The 18,147-nt window shown below is 44.1% G+C and overlaps 1 protein-coding gene across 1 annotated transcript; it reads left to right on the top strand.

Annotated features, from left to right (window-relative positions):
* Nucleotides 1–12,125: 12,125 nt before the first annotated feature.
* Nucleotides 12,126–15,595, top strand: LOC123131884 (putative HVA22-like protein g). The gene is made up of 6 exons (XM_044551587.1): nt 12,126–12,305; nt 12,396–12,494; nt 12,581–12,637; nt 12,727–12,790; nt 12,866–13,069; nt 14,810–15,595. The coding sequence occupies exons 1-6, from the start codon at nt 12,271–12,273 to the stop codon at nt 15,215–15,217; spliced, it is 867 nt and encodes a 288-aa protein (XP_044407522.1). The 5' UTR covers nt 12,126–12,270; the 3' UTR covers nt 15,218–15,595.
* The last annotated feature ends 2,552 nt before the right edge of the window (nt 15,596–18,147 follow it).

Below are 18,147 nucleotides of genomic sequence, written 5' to 3'. Positions count from 1 at the left end.
AACTCATAATAACTGTCATCGTAACATTAAGCGTGCGGACCCTACGGTTCGAGAACAATGTAGACATGACCGAGACACGTCTCCGGTCAATAACCAATAGCGGGACCTGGATGCCCATATTGGCTCCTACATATTCTACGAAGATCTTTATCGGTCAGACCGCATAACAACATACGTTGTTCCCTTTGTCATCGGTATGTTACTTGCCCGAGATTCGATCGTCGGTATCCAATACCTAGTTCAATCTCGTTACCGGCAAGTCTCTTTACTCGTTCTGTAATACATCATCTCGACAACTAACATCTTAGTTATAATGCTTGCAAGGCTTATGTGATGTGTATTACCGAGAGGGCCCAGAGATACCTCTCCGACAATCGGAGTGACAAATCCTATTCTCGAAATACGCCAACCCAACATCTACCATTGGAGACACCTGTAGTACTCCTTTATAATCACCCAGTTACGTTGTGACGTTTGGTAGCACCCAAAGTGTTCCTCCGGCAAACGGGAGTTGCATAATCTCATAGTCATAGGAACATGTATAAGTCATGAAGAAAGCAATAGCAACATACTAAACGATCGGGTGCTAAGCTAATGGAATGGGTCATGTCAATCAGATCATTCAACTAATGATGTGACCTCGTTAATCAAATAACAACTCTTTGTTCATGGTTAGGAAACATAACCATCTTTGATTAACGAGCTAGTCAAGTAGAGGCATACTAGTGACACTCTGTTTGTCTATGTATTCACACATGTATTATGTTTCCGGTTAATACAATTCTAGCATGAATAATAAACATTTATCATGATATAAGGAAATAAATAATAACTTTATTATTGCCTCTAGGGCATATTTCCTTCAGTCTCCCACTTGCACTAGAGTCAATAATCTAGATTACACAGTAATGATTCTAACACCCATGGAGCCTTGGTGCTGATCATGTTTTGCTCGTGGAAGAGGCTTAGTCAACGGGTCTGCAACATTCAGATCCGTATGTATCTTGCAAATCTCTATGTCTCCCACCTGGACTAGATCCCGGATGGAATTGAAGCGTCTCTTGATGTGTTTGGTCCTTTTGTGAAATCTGGATTCCTTTGCCAAGGCAATTGCACCAGTATTGTCACAAAAGATTTTCATTGGACCCGATGCACTAGGTATGACACCTAGATCGGATATGAACTCCTTCATCCAGACTCCTTCGTTCGCTGCTTCCGAAGCAGCTATGTACTCCGCTTCACATGTAGATCCCGCTACGACGCTTTGTTTAGAACTGCACCAACTGACAGCTCCACCGTTTAAAGTAAACACGTATCCGGTTTGCGATTTAGAATCGTCCGGATCAGTGTCAAAGCTTGCATCAACGTAACCTCTTACGGTGAGCTCTTTGTCACCTCCATATACGAGAAACATATCCTTAGTCCTTTTCAGGTATTTCAGGATGTTCTTGACCGCTGTCCAGTGATCCACTCCTGGATTACTTTGGTACCTCCCTGCTAAACTTATAGCAAGGCACACATCAGGTCTGGTACACAGCATTGCATACATGATAGAGCCTATGGCTGAAGCATAGGGAACATCTTTCATTTCTCTCTATCTTCTGCAGTGGTCGGGCATTGAGTCTGACTCAACTTCACACCTTGTAACACAGGCAAGAACCCTTTCTTTGCTTGATCCATTTTGAACTTCTTCAAAATCTTGTCAAGGTATGTGCTTTGTGAAAGTCCAATTAAGCGTCTTGATCTATCTCTATAGATCTTTATGCCTAATATGTAAGCAGCTTCACCGAGGTCTTTCATTGAAAAACTTTTATTCAAGTATCCCTTTATGCTATCCAGAAATTCTATATCATTTCCAATCAGCAATATGTCATCCACATATAATATCAGAAATGCTACAGAGCTCCCACTCACTTTCTTGTAAATACAGGCTTCTCCAAAAGTCTGTATAAAACCAAATGCTTTGATCACACTATCAAAGCGTTTATTCCAACTCCGAGAGGCTTGCACCAGTCCATAAATGGATCGCTGGAGCTTGCACACTTTGTTAGCTCCCTTTGGATCGACAAAACCTTCCGGTTGCATCATATACAACTCTTCTTCCAGAAATCCATTCAGGAATGCAGTTTTGACATCCATCTGCCAAATTTCATAATCATAAAATGCGGCAATTGCTAACATGATTCTGACAGACTTAAGCATCGCTACGGGTGAGAAGGTCTCATCGTAGTCAACCCCTTGAACTTGTCGAAAACATTTTGCGACAAGTCGAGCTTTATAGACAGTAACATTACCGTCAGCGTCAGTCTTTTTCTTGAAGATCCATTTATTCTCAATTGCTTGCCGATCATCGGGCAAGTCAACCAAAGTCCATACTTTGTTCTCATACATGGATCCCATCTCAGATTTCATGGCTTCAAGCCACTTTGCGGAATCTGGGCTCACCATCGCTTCTTCATAGTTCGTAGGTTCATCATGATCTAGTAGCATGACTTCCAGAACTGGATTACCGTACCACTCTGGTGCGGATCTCACTCTGGTTGATCTACGTGGTTCAGTAGTATCTTGTCCTGAAGTTTCATGATCATCATCATTAGCTTCCTCACTAATTGGTATAGGTGTCGCAGAAACAGTTTTCTGTGATGTACTATTTTCCAATAAGGGAGCAGGTACAGTTACCTCGTCAAGTTCTACTTTCCTCCCACTCACTTCTTTCGAGAGAAACTCCTTCTCTAGAAATGATCCATTCTTAGCAACGAATGTCTTGCCTTCGGATCTGTGATAGAAGGTGTACCCAACAGTCTCCTTTGGGTATCCTATGAAGACACATTTCTCCGCTTTGGGTTCGAGCTTATCAGGTTGAAGCTTTTTCACATAAGCATCGCAGCCCCAAACTTTAAGAAACGACAACTTTGGTTTCTTGCCAAACCATAGTTCATAAGGCGTCGTCTCAACGGATTTTGATGGTGCCCTATTTAACGTGAATGCGGCCGTCTCTAAAGCATAACCCCAAAATGATAGCGGTAAATCAGTAAGAGACATCATAGATCGCACCATATCTAGTAAAGTACGATTACGACGTTCGGACACACCATTACGCTGTGGTGTTCCGGGTGGCGTGAGTTGCGAAACTATTCCACAATTTTTCAAATGTACACCAAACTCGTAACTCAAATATTCTCCTCCACGATCAGATCGTAGAAACTTTATTTTCTTGTTACGATGATTTTCAACTTCACTCTGAAATTCTTTGAACTTTTCAAATGTTTCAGACTTGTGTTTCATTAAGTAGATATACCCATATCTGCTTAAATCATCTGTGAAGGTGAGAAAATAACGATATCCGCCACGAGCCTCAATATTCATCGGACCACATACATCGGTATGTATGATTTCCAACAGATCTGTTGCTCTCTCCATAGTACCGGAGAATGGTGTTTTAGTCATCTTGCCTATGAGGCACGGTTCGCAAGTACCAAGTGATTCATAATCAAGTGGTTCCAAAAGCCCATCAGTATGGAGTTTCTTCATGCGCTTTACACCGATATGACCTAAACGGCAGTGCCACAAATAAGTTGCACTATCATTATCAACTCTGCATCTTTTGGTTTCAACATTATGAATATGTGTATCACTACTATCGAGATTTAACAAGAATAGACCACTCTTCAAGGGTGCATGACCATAAAAGATATTACTCATATAAATAGAACAACCATTATTCTCCGATTTAAATGAATAACCGTCTCGCATTAAACAAGATCCAGATATAATGTTCATGCTCAACGCTGGCACCAAATAACAATTATTTAGGTCTAATATTAATCCCGAAGGTAGATGTAGAGGTATCGTGCCGACCGCGATCATATCGACTTTGGAACCGTTTCCCACGCGCATCGTCACCTCGTCCTTTGCTAGTGTCCGCTTATTCCGTAGTCCCTGTTTCGAGTTGCAAATATTAGCAACAGAACCAGTATCAAATACCCAGGTGCTACTGCGAGCTCTAGTAAGGTACACATCAATAACATGTATATCACATATACCTTTGTTCACCTTGCCATCCTTCTTATCCGCCAAATACTTGGGGCAGTTCCGCTTCCAGTGACCAGTCTGCTTGCAGTAGAAGCACTCAGTTTCAGGCTTAGGTCCAGACTTGGGTTTCTTCTCCTGAGCAGCAACTTGCTTGCTGTTCTTCTTGAAGTTCCCCTTCTTCTTCCCTTTGCCCTTTTTCTTGAAACTAGTGGTCTTGTTGACCATCAACACTTGATGCTCCTTCTTGATTTCTACCTCCGCAGCTTTCAGCATTGCGAAGAGCTCGGGAATAGTCTTGTTCATCCCTTGCATATTATAGTTCATCACGAAGCTCTTGTAGCTTGGTGGCAGTGATTGGAGAATTCTGTCAATGACGCAATCATCTGGAAGATTAACTCCCATCTGAATCAAGTGATTATTATACCCAGACATTTTGAGTATATGCTCACTGACAGAACTGTTCTCCTCCATCTTGCAGCTATAGAACTTATTGGAGACTTCATATCTCTCAATTCGGGCATTTGCTTGAAATATTAACTTCAACTCCTGGAACATCTCATATGCTCCATGACGTTCAAAACGTCGTTGAAGTCCCGATTCTAAGCCGTAAAGCATGGCACACTGAACTATCGAGTAGTCATCAGCTTTGCTCTGCCAGACGTTCATAACATCTGGTGTTGCTCCAGCAGCAGGCCTGGCACCCAGCGGTGCTTCCAGGACGTAATTCTTCTGTGCAGCAATGAGGATAATCCTCAGGTTACGGACCCAGTCCGTGTAATTGCTACCATCATCTTTCAACTTTGCTTTCTCAAGGAACGCATTAAAATTCAACGGAACAACAGCACGAGCCATCTATCTACAATCAACATAAACAAGCAAGATACTATCAGGTACTAAGTTCATGATAAGTTTAAGTTCAGTTAATCAAATTACTTAAGAACTCCCACTTAGATAGACATCCCTCTAATCCTCTAAGTGATCACGTGATCCAAATCAACTAAACCATAACCGATCATCACGTGAGATGGAGTAGTTTTCAATGGTGAACATCGTTATGTTGATCATATCTACTATATGATTCACGCTCGACCTTTCGGTCTCTGTGTTCCGAGGCCATATCTGCATATGCTAGGCTCGTCAAGTTTAACCTGAGTATTCTGCGTGTGCAAAACTGGCTTGCACCCGTTGTAGATGGACGTAGAGCTTATCACACCCGATCATCACGTGGTGTCTGGGCACGACGAACTTTGGCAACGGTGCATACTCAGGGAGAACACTTCTTGATAATTTAGTGAGAGATCATCTTATAATGCTACCGTCAATCAAAGCAAGATAAGATGCATAAAAGGATAAACATCACATGCAATCAATATAAGTGATATGATATGGCCATCATCATCTTGTGCTTGTGATCTCCATCTCCGAAGCACCGTCATGATCACCATCGTCACCGGCACGACACCTTGATCTCCATCGTAGCATCGTTGTCGTCTCGCCAATCTTATGCTTCCACGACTATCACTACCGCTTAGTAATAAAGTAAAGCATTACATCGCGATTGCATTGCATACAATAAAGCGACAACCATATGGCTCCTGCCAGTTGCCGATAACTTGGTTACAAAACATGATCATCTCATACAATAAAATTCAGCATCATGCCTTGACCATATCACATCACAACATGCCCTGCAAAAACAAGTTAGACGTCCTCTACTTTGTTGTTGCAAGTTTTACGTGGCTGCTACGGGCTTAAGCAAGAACTCATCTCACCTACGCATCAAAACCACAACGATAGTTTGTCAAATAGACTCCGTTTTAACCTTCTCAAGGACCGGGCGTAGCCACACTCGGTTCAACTAAAGTTGGAGAGACAGTCGCCCGCAAGCCATCTATGTGCAAAGCACGTCGAGGGAACCGGTCTCGCGTAAGCGTACGCGTAAGGTTGGTCCGGGTCGTCTCGTCCAACAATACCGCCGAACCAAAGTATGACATGCTGGTAGGCAGTATGACTTGTATCGCCCACAACTCACTTGTGTTCTACTCGTGCAAATAACATCAAACCATAAAACCTAGGCTCGGATGCCACTGTTGGGGAACGTAGTAATTTCAAAAAATTTCCTACGCACACGCAAGATCATGGTGATGCATAGCAACGAGGGGGAGAGTCTGATCTACGTACCCTTGTAGATCGGAACGGAAGCGTTGACACAACGTAGAGGAAGTAGTCGTACGTCTTCTTCCCGATCCGACCGATCCAAGCACCGTTACTCCGGCACCTCCGAGTTCTTAGCAGACGTTCAGCTCGATGACGATCCTTGGGCTCCGATCCAGCAAAGCGTCGAGGAAGAGTTCCGTCAGCACGACGGCGTGGTGACGATCTTGATGTACTACCGACGCAGGGCTTCGCCTAAGCACTACAACGGTATGATCGAGGTGGAATTTGGTGGCAGGGGGCACCGCACACGGCTAAGGAACGATCTCAATGATCAACTTGTGTGTCTAGAGGTGCCCCTGCCCCCGTATATAAAGGTTGCCAGGGGGAGGGCTGGCCGACCAAGGAGAGGAGGGCGCAGGAGGAGTCCTACTCCTACCGGGAGTAGGACTCCCCCCCCCAATCCTATTCGTAATAGGACTCCTCGAGAGAGAGAGAGAGGGAGAAGGGGGCCGGCCACCTCTCCTAGTCCTAATAGGACTAGGGGAGGGGGGAGGCGCGCAGCCCACCTTGGGCTACCCCTTTCACCTTTCCACTAAGGCCCAATAAGGCCCATTTGGTTCCCGGGGGGTTCCGGTAACCTCCGGGTACTCCGGTAAAATTCCCGATTTCACCCGGAACACTTCCGATGTCCAAACATAGGCTTCCAATATATCAATCTTTATGTCTCGACCATTTCGAGACTCCTCGTCATGTCCGTGATCACATCCGGGACTCCGAACAACCTTCGGTACATCAAAATGCATAAACTCATAATAACTGTCATCGTAACGTTAAGCGTGCGGACCCTACGGTTCGAGAACAATGTAGACATGACCGAGACACGTCTCCGGTCAATAACCAATAGCGGGACCTGGATGCCCATATTGGCTCCTACATATTCTACGAAGATCTTTATCGGTCAGACCACATAACAACATACGTTGTTCCCTTTGTCATCGGTATGTTACTTGCCCGAGATTCGATCGTCGGTATCCAATACCTAGTTCAATCTCGTTACCGGCAAGTCTCTTTACTCGTTCTGTAATACATCATCTGACAACTAACATCTTAGTTATAATGCTTGCAAGGCTTATGTGATGTGTATTACCGAGAGGGCCCAGAGGTACCTCTCCGACAATCGGAGTGACAAATCCTATTCTCGAAATACGCCAACCCAACATCTACCATTGGAAACACCTGTAGTACTCCTTTATAATCACCCAGTTACGTTGTGACGTTTGGTAGTACCCAAAGTGTTCCTCCGGCAAACGGGAGTTGCATAATCTCATAGTCATAGGAACATGTATAAGTCATGAAGAAAGCAATAGCAACATACTAAACGATCGGGTGCTAAGCTAATGGAATGGGTCATGTCAATCAGATCATTCAACTAATGATGTGACCTCGTTAATCAAATAACAACTCTTTTGTTCATGGCTAGGAAACATAACCATCTTTGATTAACGAGCTAGTCAAGTAGAGGCATACTAGTGACACTCTGTTTGTCTATGTATTCACACATGTATTATGTTTCCGGTTAATACAATTCTAGCATGAATAATAAACATTTATCATGATATAAGGAAATAAATAATAACTTTATTATTGCCTCTAGGGCATATTTCCTTCATGTGGCGTACCGCAAAATGGAGGAAACGGACTTGTGTTGGACCGCTACGGTCGAAACGATGGTCCTGTTCATCGGGAGGGGTGTGGCGTACCGCAAAACGGGACTCCACGGGATACTATTCATCTCCATCGTCGACCCCCTCCAGTCTCCACGAGCTATTGTTCATCCACCTCGACCTTCTCCAGCCTCCACCTGCGACTGTTCATCCACGGGCTCCTGTTCATCCAGCCTCCACCGCGCGCTACTCCACCGGCTACTGTTCAACCAGCCCTCTCCACGGGCTCCTGTTCAACCACCCCTCCACGGGCTACTGTTCATCCTGCCCTCCACGTCTACTGTTCATCCAACCCTCCACGGGGTGATCCTGTTCATCCAGCCCTCCACGGGGTCCTGTTCATCCAGCCCCAACCGGCTCAATCGATCGGGGTCCTGTTCATCCAGAGGCAACACCATGGGGTCCTGTTCATCCACCCCCACCGGGAACTGTTCATCCAACCCCCCCCCCCCCCCCCCCCCCCCCCCCCCCCCCCCGCAACGCTCACTGTTCATCCAGAGGCAGCATCGATCGGCTTCAGTTAGCAACAGTAGCGAAGGAATCGCTCGATCGGGTTCAGTTAACAGCCATCGATCGATCGCTCGGGTTCAGTAACGCGTAGCCTGCAGTGCAATCGCTCGGGTTCAGTTAGAGCCCAACGCCTCGCTCGGGTTCAGTTAGAGCCAACGCCTCACACACACGCGCGTACGTGTACGAGAGAAGCGCGCATCGCTCGGCCCCCGACCTCCCACCGTAACCGGGAACTCCCCAAAATTTTCCTCCCCCTCGCTTCTACCACGGTTTTTTCCGTCATGGACGGTCCAAAGAATGTCATGCAGCTGCGTCTCCGGCCCGCCCAGGACGAAAAGCCCATTTTCTGTCATGATTTTTTTGTCATAGAAGTAGGATCCCACCACATCTATGATAATACCGGGTTTTGTCACAATTATCGTCATAGAAGTGTCATATGTATGACAGAAATTTCTTTCGTTCGACCCAAAATGTCACGGATGTGTCTTTTTTTGTAATGGTTCCAGACTTTGTATAGTGCCATGCCACAAAATCTTCTAGTGCTTCAATATGTAGTGGAATTTGTAGTATTCTGCCTACATCAACTGGTGAGAACACGCTCTGAATTAGTGCCTCGTCCCACTGACCCGTATGAGGGTCAATTATCTCTTGCACTTTTGACAACATGATTCCACCTCTAGGGGTGATAATCTTCCTTGTTGGACTTGATGGGAGCCATGGATCATCCCAAATGTTAATCTGTGAACCAGTGCCCACTCGCCAAATACATCCCCTCTTGAAAGTTTGTATCACAGCAACCAAGCTTTGCCATGTAAATGAGGAGCCTTTCTTTGGGCCAGCTCTCAGAACATTACCATCAGGATAGTATTTTGCACTTAGAACACGTGCACACAAAAGAGTCAGGATTCTGGATCAGTCGCCAACACTGCTTTGCTAACATAGCAAGGTTAAAGCTATGAAGGTCTCTAAATCCCATACCTCCCTTCTTCTTCGGAACACACATCTTCCACCATGCAAATCAATGCATTTTCCTTTTCTCCTCTTCATCACCTCACCAGAAGCTCGATACTTCATCAGTGATTGACTTGCATATCCCTTTTGGTAACTTAAAAACAGACATAGCATAAGATGGAATTGCCTGAGCTACTGCCTTTAAAAGGGTTTCTTTACCTTGGACTGGTAGAAAATTTTCCTTCCACCCCTTCAATCTTTGACAAACTCTATCAACAAGATGTTGAAAACAGTCACTACGATCAACACCGACAATAGTTGGTAGCCCCAAATACTTGTCTGACAAAGCTTCTGTTAGTATATTCAACATTCCACATGCATTCTCCCTTTCATTTACTCTAGTATTAGGACTGAAGAAGATACTGGATTTTGGAGTACTTACACGCTGCCCGAACTCTTACAATATGTATCTAGGACCCTCTTCAATGTACTTGCATTCTGTACCGTAGCTCTCATGAGGATCAAAGAATCATCCGCAAACAAAAGGTGAGATATCGAGGGGGCATTCCTTGACACCTTTATTCCTTCAATACCACCAACTTCTTCTTCATGAGACAACATGCTTGATAATCCTCCAGAACAGATCAAAAAGAGATAAGGAGATAGGGGATCACCCTGTCTTAGGCCCCTAGTTGGTGTAAATTCGTCTGTCTCTGTATCATTAAATCTGATCTGATATTTGACAGAAGAGACGCACTCCATGATAAGCTTAATCCATTGTGCATGAAACCCCATCCTCATCATCATCTGCCGCATGAATTCCCATTCTACTTTGTCATATGCTTTCAGCATGTCCAGCTTAACCGCAGAAATACCATTTGAGCCATGTGTTCGCTTCTTTATGGAATGAAAGCATTCATAAGCGATCAACACATAATTTATGCTCTCTTTGTAGCTGGAGCGAGCACGATAAATACTCCTAATCTGAGTTCAAAACTGCAACACTTGTTATGAATTGTGGAGTATATTTTTTTCAATACATTGGAAAATTAAAAAGATGCTGCAACACTTGAGAAGCTTGTCGAAGGGAGAGAGAGAGAGGGGGTTGTCAGACGGGCCGGGATCCCATCCCCTCCTCCCGGCGTGCACATATTCCTTGCCCCTCGCACCCAAACGCAGCACAATTCTTTACTTAACCTCCGCGCGCTCTTATCCACCCGACGCCACCCACTGACACATCGCCCCACCGCACCCGAGCTAACCCGACTCCGCACGGGTACAAGAGCCGACGCGTGCGCCGCACACCCCCGCAGACCAGAACGGCAGAACGGCGCCGCACACCTCCAGGCCGCTTCCACCCACCCGAGCCGACAGCAGCAGGCTCAACCCAGCAGACAGGTGGGACCATCCCACCACCGGGCCCATCAATCAGCGAAGCATACGGGTAGGCCCCACCGTGAGCGTGGGACGCTATGCGGCGGTTTCCCCCGGTGATTTCCACGCCCCTTTCTATCCCCAAACCCGAAGGCAAACCCCTCTTTTGAATTCCCTCCCTCCCCTTCCCCTCGGCCGCCTCGCCGCCGACCCGGCCCGGGACGGAGGCCCCCTCCCTCCCTCCCGGAACCTTCTGGAAGCTTCCGCACCTCCCTCCCCTGCTCCGGCGAGAGCCGCGTCGCCGCCACCGCAGCAGCCACCAGTACCTCGCGCTCTCGGCCCGTTGCTTGCAGCGGGAGGAAAGGTATTCGTTCCCCGCCCCGCTTTGCTTCGATTTGGTCCTTCTGTAGCGGCGGCGACGCGCCCCCGTTCCGTCTCCGCCGGGGGTGCCCTTTTCCACGTACACGCTACGGATATGCTGTTAGGTTGTTTCGGGTATGGATTAGGCCGCGGTTGTCGCGTCCCGTGCCCCGTTCGATTCTCCGCGCTGCCGCTGCTGCTCGCGGTGCCGTTCGGGGGCCGCAACCGCGCGGTGCGTGGCGCCCAGGGGTTGCGGGCCGCTCGCATTTGGAGGGATTTGCGAGTCGGATGTAGCGGTTCCCCTGTGCCGTGTTAATTTTAGTTTCGTGGTACGCTGAGATTGATCTAGTTGGGATTGCGCGAGGTGCTTTTGGCTGCTCGTCTGAATTGATTTTGTATCTGGTGCCTCCGTTTAATTTGTGCTTCGCAGTTCACGTTTAGATTAATTTGGTTGGTCATCATCTGAGAGCATAGGTGTACTTTTGGCTGCTTATCTGAATTGAACTGTATCGGGTGCCTCCATTCGATTTGCTTCCCAGTTCACGTTCAGATTGATTTGCTTGGTCATTTTCTTAGAGCAGAGGAGGTGTACCTACTGCTATCATATACTAAAGCTGAAATGTAACAGTATATTGTTTGGTCTGACTGGGAACGAGTAGTAATTGTTTGGATTTCCTCCTATTCTGTGCATGTTTGTTGTAACAAAATCGAACTCTAGCAAAACGGGCTCATATGAAGTTATGATGCTTGATGCATCCCCTATTCTATATATCTAGACACAACTTTAACAGAAATTTTGTTTGGTCTGGCCAGAACAGGTAGTCGTTAGGTTTCCTCTACTCTGTGTAGCCTCTGTTATAACAAAATCGAACTATAGCAAAATGGTTTGGTATCACCTATGAACTTATGGTGCTAGCATGTTTGGATAACACTTTCTAGATGTTCGTTGGCTGAAGCAATCAGCAAGATAAAGGCTTAATCTGGCATGCAGTGCCTATTTCCATCTTTTTATGTTTTGTTTTGCTGATGTGAAGGAGCTTTTGGAAGGCTATGGCATAATGGCTGCTAGCATGTTGTGATTTGACCCTCCTAGGACATTTATCAATGTTGCTTTTGGCAATTGACAACATATGTAATTGTTTTCTGTGGTGTAGGGGTCAAGATGGTTGTCGGATCATTCATCACCAGAGCTTTGATGTAAGCAGGAATTCAGTTCTTATTTAATCACAGCAATGTGTGATTTCTTGTTTACATCCACAATGTTTCTGTTATTTATCCGTTTTGCAGACTTGTTCTTGGATATGCATATCCAGCTTATGATTGTTACAAGACAGTGGAGCTGAATAGGCCTGAGATTGAGCAGTTGCGGTTCTGGTGTCAGTACTGGTATGTCTTTGACGCCATTCCACTTTATTTTGGGCTATCATTCTTTGTTTTTGCTTGGTCTCACATGCATGACCATGGTTTTGCAGGATTTTACTTGCAATGCTTACTGTTTTCGAGAGAGTTGGGGATAATTTCATATCATGGTAATGTGACTCATTTGAATTCGGATTTTGGGTGATTACAGTTGGGGGACTTCATCTGCTTGATGGTTGATAGTTCCATTTTCATACAGGTTGCCAATGTATAGTGAAGCAAAGCTGGCTTTTATTGTGTATTTGTGGTATCCTAAGACACAGGTTTGGTTTCCTGCTTTTTGTGTTGCCCTAACATGTTATGTCTTATGGCTTGTCTCTAACAAAGGGTTATTCCAGGGGACTTCATATGTCTATGAGTCGTTCTTCAAGCCGTATATCGCAAAACATGAATCTGAGATTGATCGCAATCTTCTTGAGTTGAGGACAAGGGCTAGTGATATGGCTGTTACTTACTTCCACAAGGTTGCAGACTACAGCCAGTCAAGGTTCCATGAGATCTTGCAATATGTTGCTTCTCAATCACAAAGATCTCGTTCTCAGGTACTTCCAAAACTTTAAAGCTTGCTTGATAGTCTTTTTGTGCTGCTATGATGTCCATTTTAGCGAGAAGTGTAACACTACCCACTATATGATGTACTGAACTTATATAGTTTGTATATGATATAATCTGGTGGCTTGTTCCATAATGGTAGTGCTATTTGGATTTTCTTCTATTTGAGCCCAATGTTGTAGGCTGTAGTAGAATTTTAAATGCTAGGCCATGAATTTATTCACATGTTGTATTGATAACGGTGCATGTATTGCATCCTACCACCACATGTTTCTTTATGTTAAAATTAAAATGTTCTTAAATTCACATTGATGTCCTGATTTCTAGTGGAAGTTAGAAAACATGAATAATACCCATTTCTATGTTCCTTTACGCAACACTTCTTTTTACATCCAGCCTCTCATCTACGAGTGGTGTTTACTGATTTTTTTTTTGTAGTTACAATTGGAGTTAAATAATACTCCTATGTTTGGGTAAAACAAATATAGTATGGCGCTCAGAGATCATATATTGCTCCAAAATTTTGGCATATGCATTTACCTTCCATTTATAATAGAGAGAATATGCATCTAATTTTTCCTAGTTTTGAGAATTTCTGAGAATTATCGATAGGTTGGGAAATTTGCTCTGGTCTTCTAGGAGCACTACTACTGAAGAGTGTTTTCACACCATATTGTGAAATTCTAGAAATATTTTCCCCTAGTGTTCAGTTGAATATTCTACCTTGCTTGCGTGCACTCTCTGTAAGAATTTGTGTGTATGTCCTGGTTGCACCCTTTGGAAGAATTTGTGTGTCGCACAAGTTCTGCCAGGTCATCAACTCATCACCATCTAGTTGCATTATAACACTATCCCTTTTTTCTCATCAGTTAGGACGCACTTTAGTCAAACCCAATTGTTCTACCAAGTCAAACTGGCTTACAATTGTACCTGGATTTATCAGTATTCAGTAATCTCTGTTGGTAGTTGGTAGGAAATGGCATTTGTTTCTCTAGTTTATTTTGCAGCTTAGGAGCCTGAGTTGTGGTTAATTGTGGCATTTGCGTGGACAAAGTTAGCTAACAATGATTTTGTAGTATCATGTCATTCATCTACCATACTTCTGTACCAATTTTCTTGCAAGAATTATCACAATAGGATTATTCATGGTGTCCTCGACCTCTAGGTTGCTAAGCTCTTATTCGTTTGGGCACACATACAAAAGCAAACTTGTCTAGAATTACCTTGTCATGCTTGATGCTCAACATATCTTGTTGAAGACAGCATAGATATTTGATCGTTTACTGAACTGACAGTGATCAAGTTGGCGACCTACAATTTGTTTTGCCCCATGCCCCTTGTACTTCTAGCGAAGTTTGATCTATAGTTCCACATAGTTTGTATCACCTTGCATGAATAGCACTTCCTTTCTTGTTACATCCTTTGTTAGAGTTAGTGTCCTGAGAAGCACGTATAATATATAATTTCCATATTGGAATGTGACAACTGCTGCACCATTTTGTCATACCATTTGTTAGGAAGGGTTAGGATTATTCATGTCCAGAAGTTCTGTGTGCATTTTTTGAGAGTGCAGTATGGGCTTTCTGTTTGCAGTTGTAGGATTCAGGGTCAGATGGTTTTTTTGAACTCATTAACTTATGACTTATCTAGTATTGTGTGCTTGTGGGTGGGTGTGTGTCAGTGTCAGCTGTATGTCTCATGTACTTACTTTACGGTCTCTCTCTATACAGGCACAGCAACAGCAGCAGCGTCCACCACCTCCACGGACTCGGATGGCGAATCCTGCACCACCACCTGTTCCTGCACCAACGGCACCACCGATGCCACCACAGCCCGCCCAAGTTCCTCCTACTCCACCAAGGATGCAGGTGCAAGATAAGGGCCCAGTTCCAGTTGCCCCTCCTGGCGCAGTGCCTCCTGTGCAGCAACAAACACCTTCCGGTCCTGGCCCTGTCACCGGCAACAGCCCCCCAAACAGTGAAGACATGCTGGTTGATCAATCTGGGCCATCGACAAGCAACGTGCCACTCCGCCCAACAATGCCTGAAGACGAGGAGACGCTCATCCAGGAGGCTATTCGGTTGACTCGGGGCCGGCTCAGGAGGCGCATGGGTGGATCTGGACCTCCATCCAACTAGCTCTTCTCGCACTTACGATGATGATGGCAGGGGAAATGCTGGGTTGGTCCATCAGGCATGGCTGAATTACCTCGCACAGTTGCGCATGCGCGCTCACGTCCGCCTTGTAAAACGATGAATCCTGGTTCCTGTTGTTTCATAGCCCAGATTGTGTATATAAACCCACCCCACACCAGGGGTAAAAACGCTGGGATGTCAGTGGACCACCAGTTTAGCTAGGCGGTAGCAGAAGATGGTTAAGATGCTCGGTGAAATCGGTTCCAACTTAGTTCTGTCGAAATTCGTTGGTGGTGACTTCGTCTGTACTGGAAAGTGGTTCAAAGGTGAAGTGAAATAATCTTAGGCTGTACCGGGAAGATAGAACCTTCGCCCGCCTCATTAGCACGTTCTGTTGCTGCTACATTTATTTAGCTGCTTCTCGAGTTTTAGCATTGCATGATGCCAGTAAGAAAATCTATTGGTATATCATTTCCTAGAGCTGTTTTTCTTTCTGAGCCTGCTTCAGCAACAGATGCATTTTATCACCTATATGAGGAAATGCAATTCGGCTCCCGGGAGCACGTGCACCTGACTCTGAAAAATGAATTTTGAAATGTCAAAAAATTTACGTGTTCTTTGTCACATTCAAATGCTACCTGAAAATTTTTAGGCAAAAATGTAAAGCATTTGGCCCATGCAAAAAAAAAAACAGAACATCAAGTGATACCCCAAAATGTCACAATTAAATTTGTTTTTTCACTGACAAAACACTGCTGCCCCGCTTCGCATGAAAATTGTCAATCATCCTTGCTACACTAACACGATCATCTATTAAAAAATTTAGAATTTTTAAATTTTTTTATTTTTTTTATTTTACTGTTCACCCTGGTGCAAATGCACCCGGAGCCAAAACGCCTCCCCTGGCTATATCAACCAAGAAAGCTTCATTGGCCTTTTCAGGTTTCGTATGCCCGTGTGACTTGCAGCCTTCGCATCTGCAATATTGAAATTGTAGATCTGTGATACTGCAATTTTAAGTAACCAAAGGTTTCCAAAAACCCTACTCAAATGAGAAGAGTGATTCATACCAGCTATGGCAAACTTCTGTGGAGCGGACCGGTTTCAGTTGCTTTTTCCTACTTTCTTTTGTCGGTTTGTGTCTGGTTTTACCTCTTCTTCTTTTTTCCTATTTTTTTGTTTCTTTTTTGTTTTGTGTTTCATTCCTTTTCATTTTCGTGTTTGGTTGTCCTTTTTCTGTTATATTTTAAGTTTCATTTTTTATTTTGAAAATACACTAAGATATAGAAAATATGGAATTTTAAAAATACATGAATATCACACTATTTTAAAATTACATGAATACTTTTCAAATGGGTGAAAAACTTTTTAATTACATTAACAGTTTCTCTAATGGACGAATACTTTCATTAACATGTTTTGAAAGTATATGAGCACTTCATAAAACATGTGAATATTTCTTTAAAGTACATGTATTTTATTCAAAATAGATGAACACATTTTAATTAAATGAACATTTTTAGTTCTACATGGGCATTTTTTTACATATACGTGAACACCTTTTTTAGTTGTACACGCATTTTTGTTAAAATGTATGAACTAACATTTCTAAGAAATGCATGTACATTTCTGTGAAGTTGGAGAAAATTATGTTGTTGAAATCTCTTCCTCTCCACTTGCAGATTTCGTCCCAGATTCCGTATGAAATCCATCCCGGTCATTCAGATTCCAGGGGCGCAATCTACAGTAGCAACAAGAAATCCTAAAGATTCAAACTCTAAAAGTTGAACCCATAACTAAAAAAAATGGTACTGTATTTCCTGAAAGATCCAAAAAATGGAACTTCAACCTATAGTAATTTTTTCAACAAAGAAAAAAAAACTGATAATAAAGTGACCGTTGAGCAGGAATTTAGGGCCGAAATCACTGTTCTGACCTTGTCAGCGTTTATAGTCACAAACTGAACTCGACGAGAAAGTATTTCGCGATTTGACCCTTTTAAAAACGCCAGGGTCCGCGGCGTTTCCATCCAATAAAGAAACGCCGAGCAAGTTAGCGTTCCCAGCCAACACGCAAACGCCGAGGCAGCTAGCGTTTCTGCCCTGGCCCACAGTCAGTCTGACCCCGCTGTTTTCGCTGACGTGGCACGCTTGAAACGCCAAGGTCCTTGGCGTTTCTGACCAGGATTAAGTAACGCGCGCGGGCCGCGGGGGCCTAACCCAGCCCACTCGCAGTCGCAGCCCCGGTCGAGCAGTTCTGGTTCCAGGACGAACTGGCGGCCGCCCCCTCCCTCTTCTTCACCAAATCTCCCCCAAATCTGCTATTTTGATCATCAAAACGAGTAGATCGGAGCATCCCCGAGTTGCTTGAGGTATTCTCTTCCCAATCCTCCATTTATTTCCAGTCAAGATTGGCTATTGTAGATGCATTTTTTCAAACATGGTGGAACCCTAAGATGAGTTATTAGTGATTTGTTTGATGAATATTTTGGTTACATTATGTTTAGAAAGAAGACATATACTCCTTGTGTTTAAGTATTCTTAGTTAACTTGTTTATTATTGGATTTAGAGAGAAACCATTTTTTGGATTAGATTGAGCCTATTATTTGTTAATAATTAGTTGTGATAGATTCTTTAGGATAAAATAGGTTGAAAAGAATTGGTGTTGGTAATGTCGTTCGTGATTTGTATCTTTGGGATAATTTGTAGTAGTTCTCACACGATTTTGTATATGATGCATACCTCCCTATTCGAAGGAATGACCGTGCTCCTAACAAGTCTCATGAACCATTCCTAGTTGTCTTGGTTCTCCACGGAGACCAAAGCAAATGCCACAGGCAACACCTGATCGTTAGCATCATGTGCCATTGCTATCATGAGTGTGCCCTTGTATTTCCCTGTCAAGAATGTCCCATCTATAGACAAAACCGGTC

The sequence above is a fragment of the Triticum aestivum genome, chromosome 6A (genome assembly GCF_018294505.1).
Source record: "Triticum aestivum cultivar Chinese Spring chromosome 6A, IWGSC CS RefSeq v2.1, whole genome shotgun sequence".
Lineage (NCBI taxonomy): Eukaryota > Viridiplantae > Streptophyta > Magnoliopsida > Poales > Poaceae > Triticum > Triticum aestivum.
The sequence above is the reverse complement of the archived record's forward strand: the minus strand, read 5'-3'. Positions and strand labels throughout refer to the sequence as shown.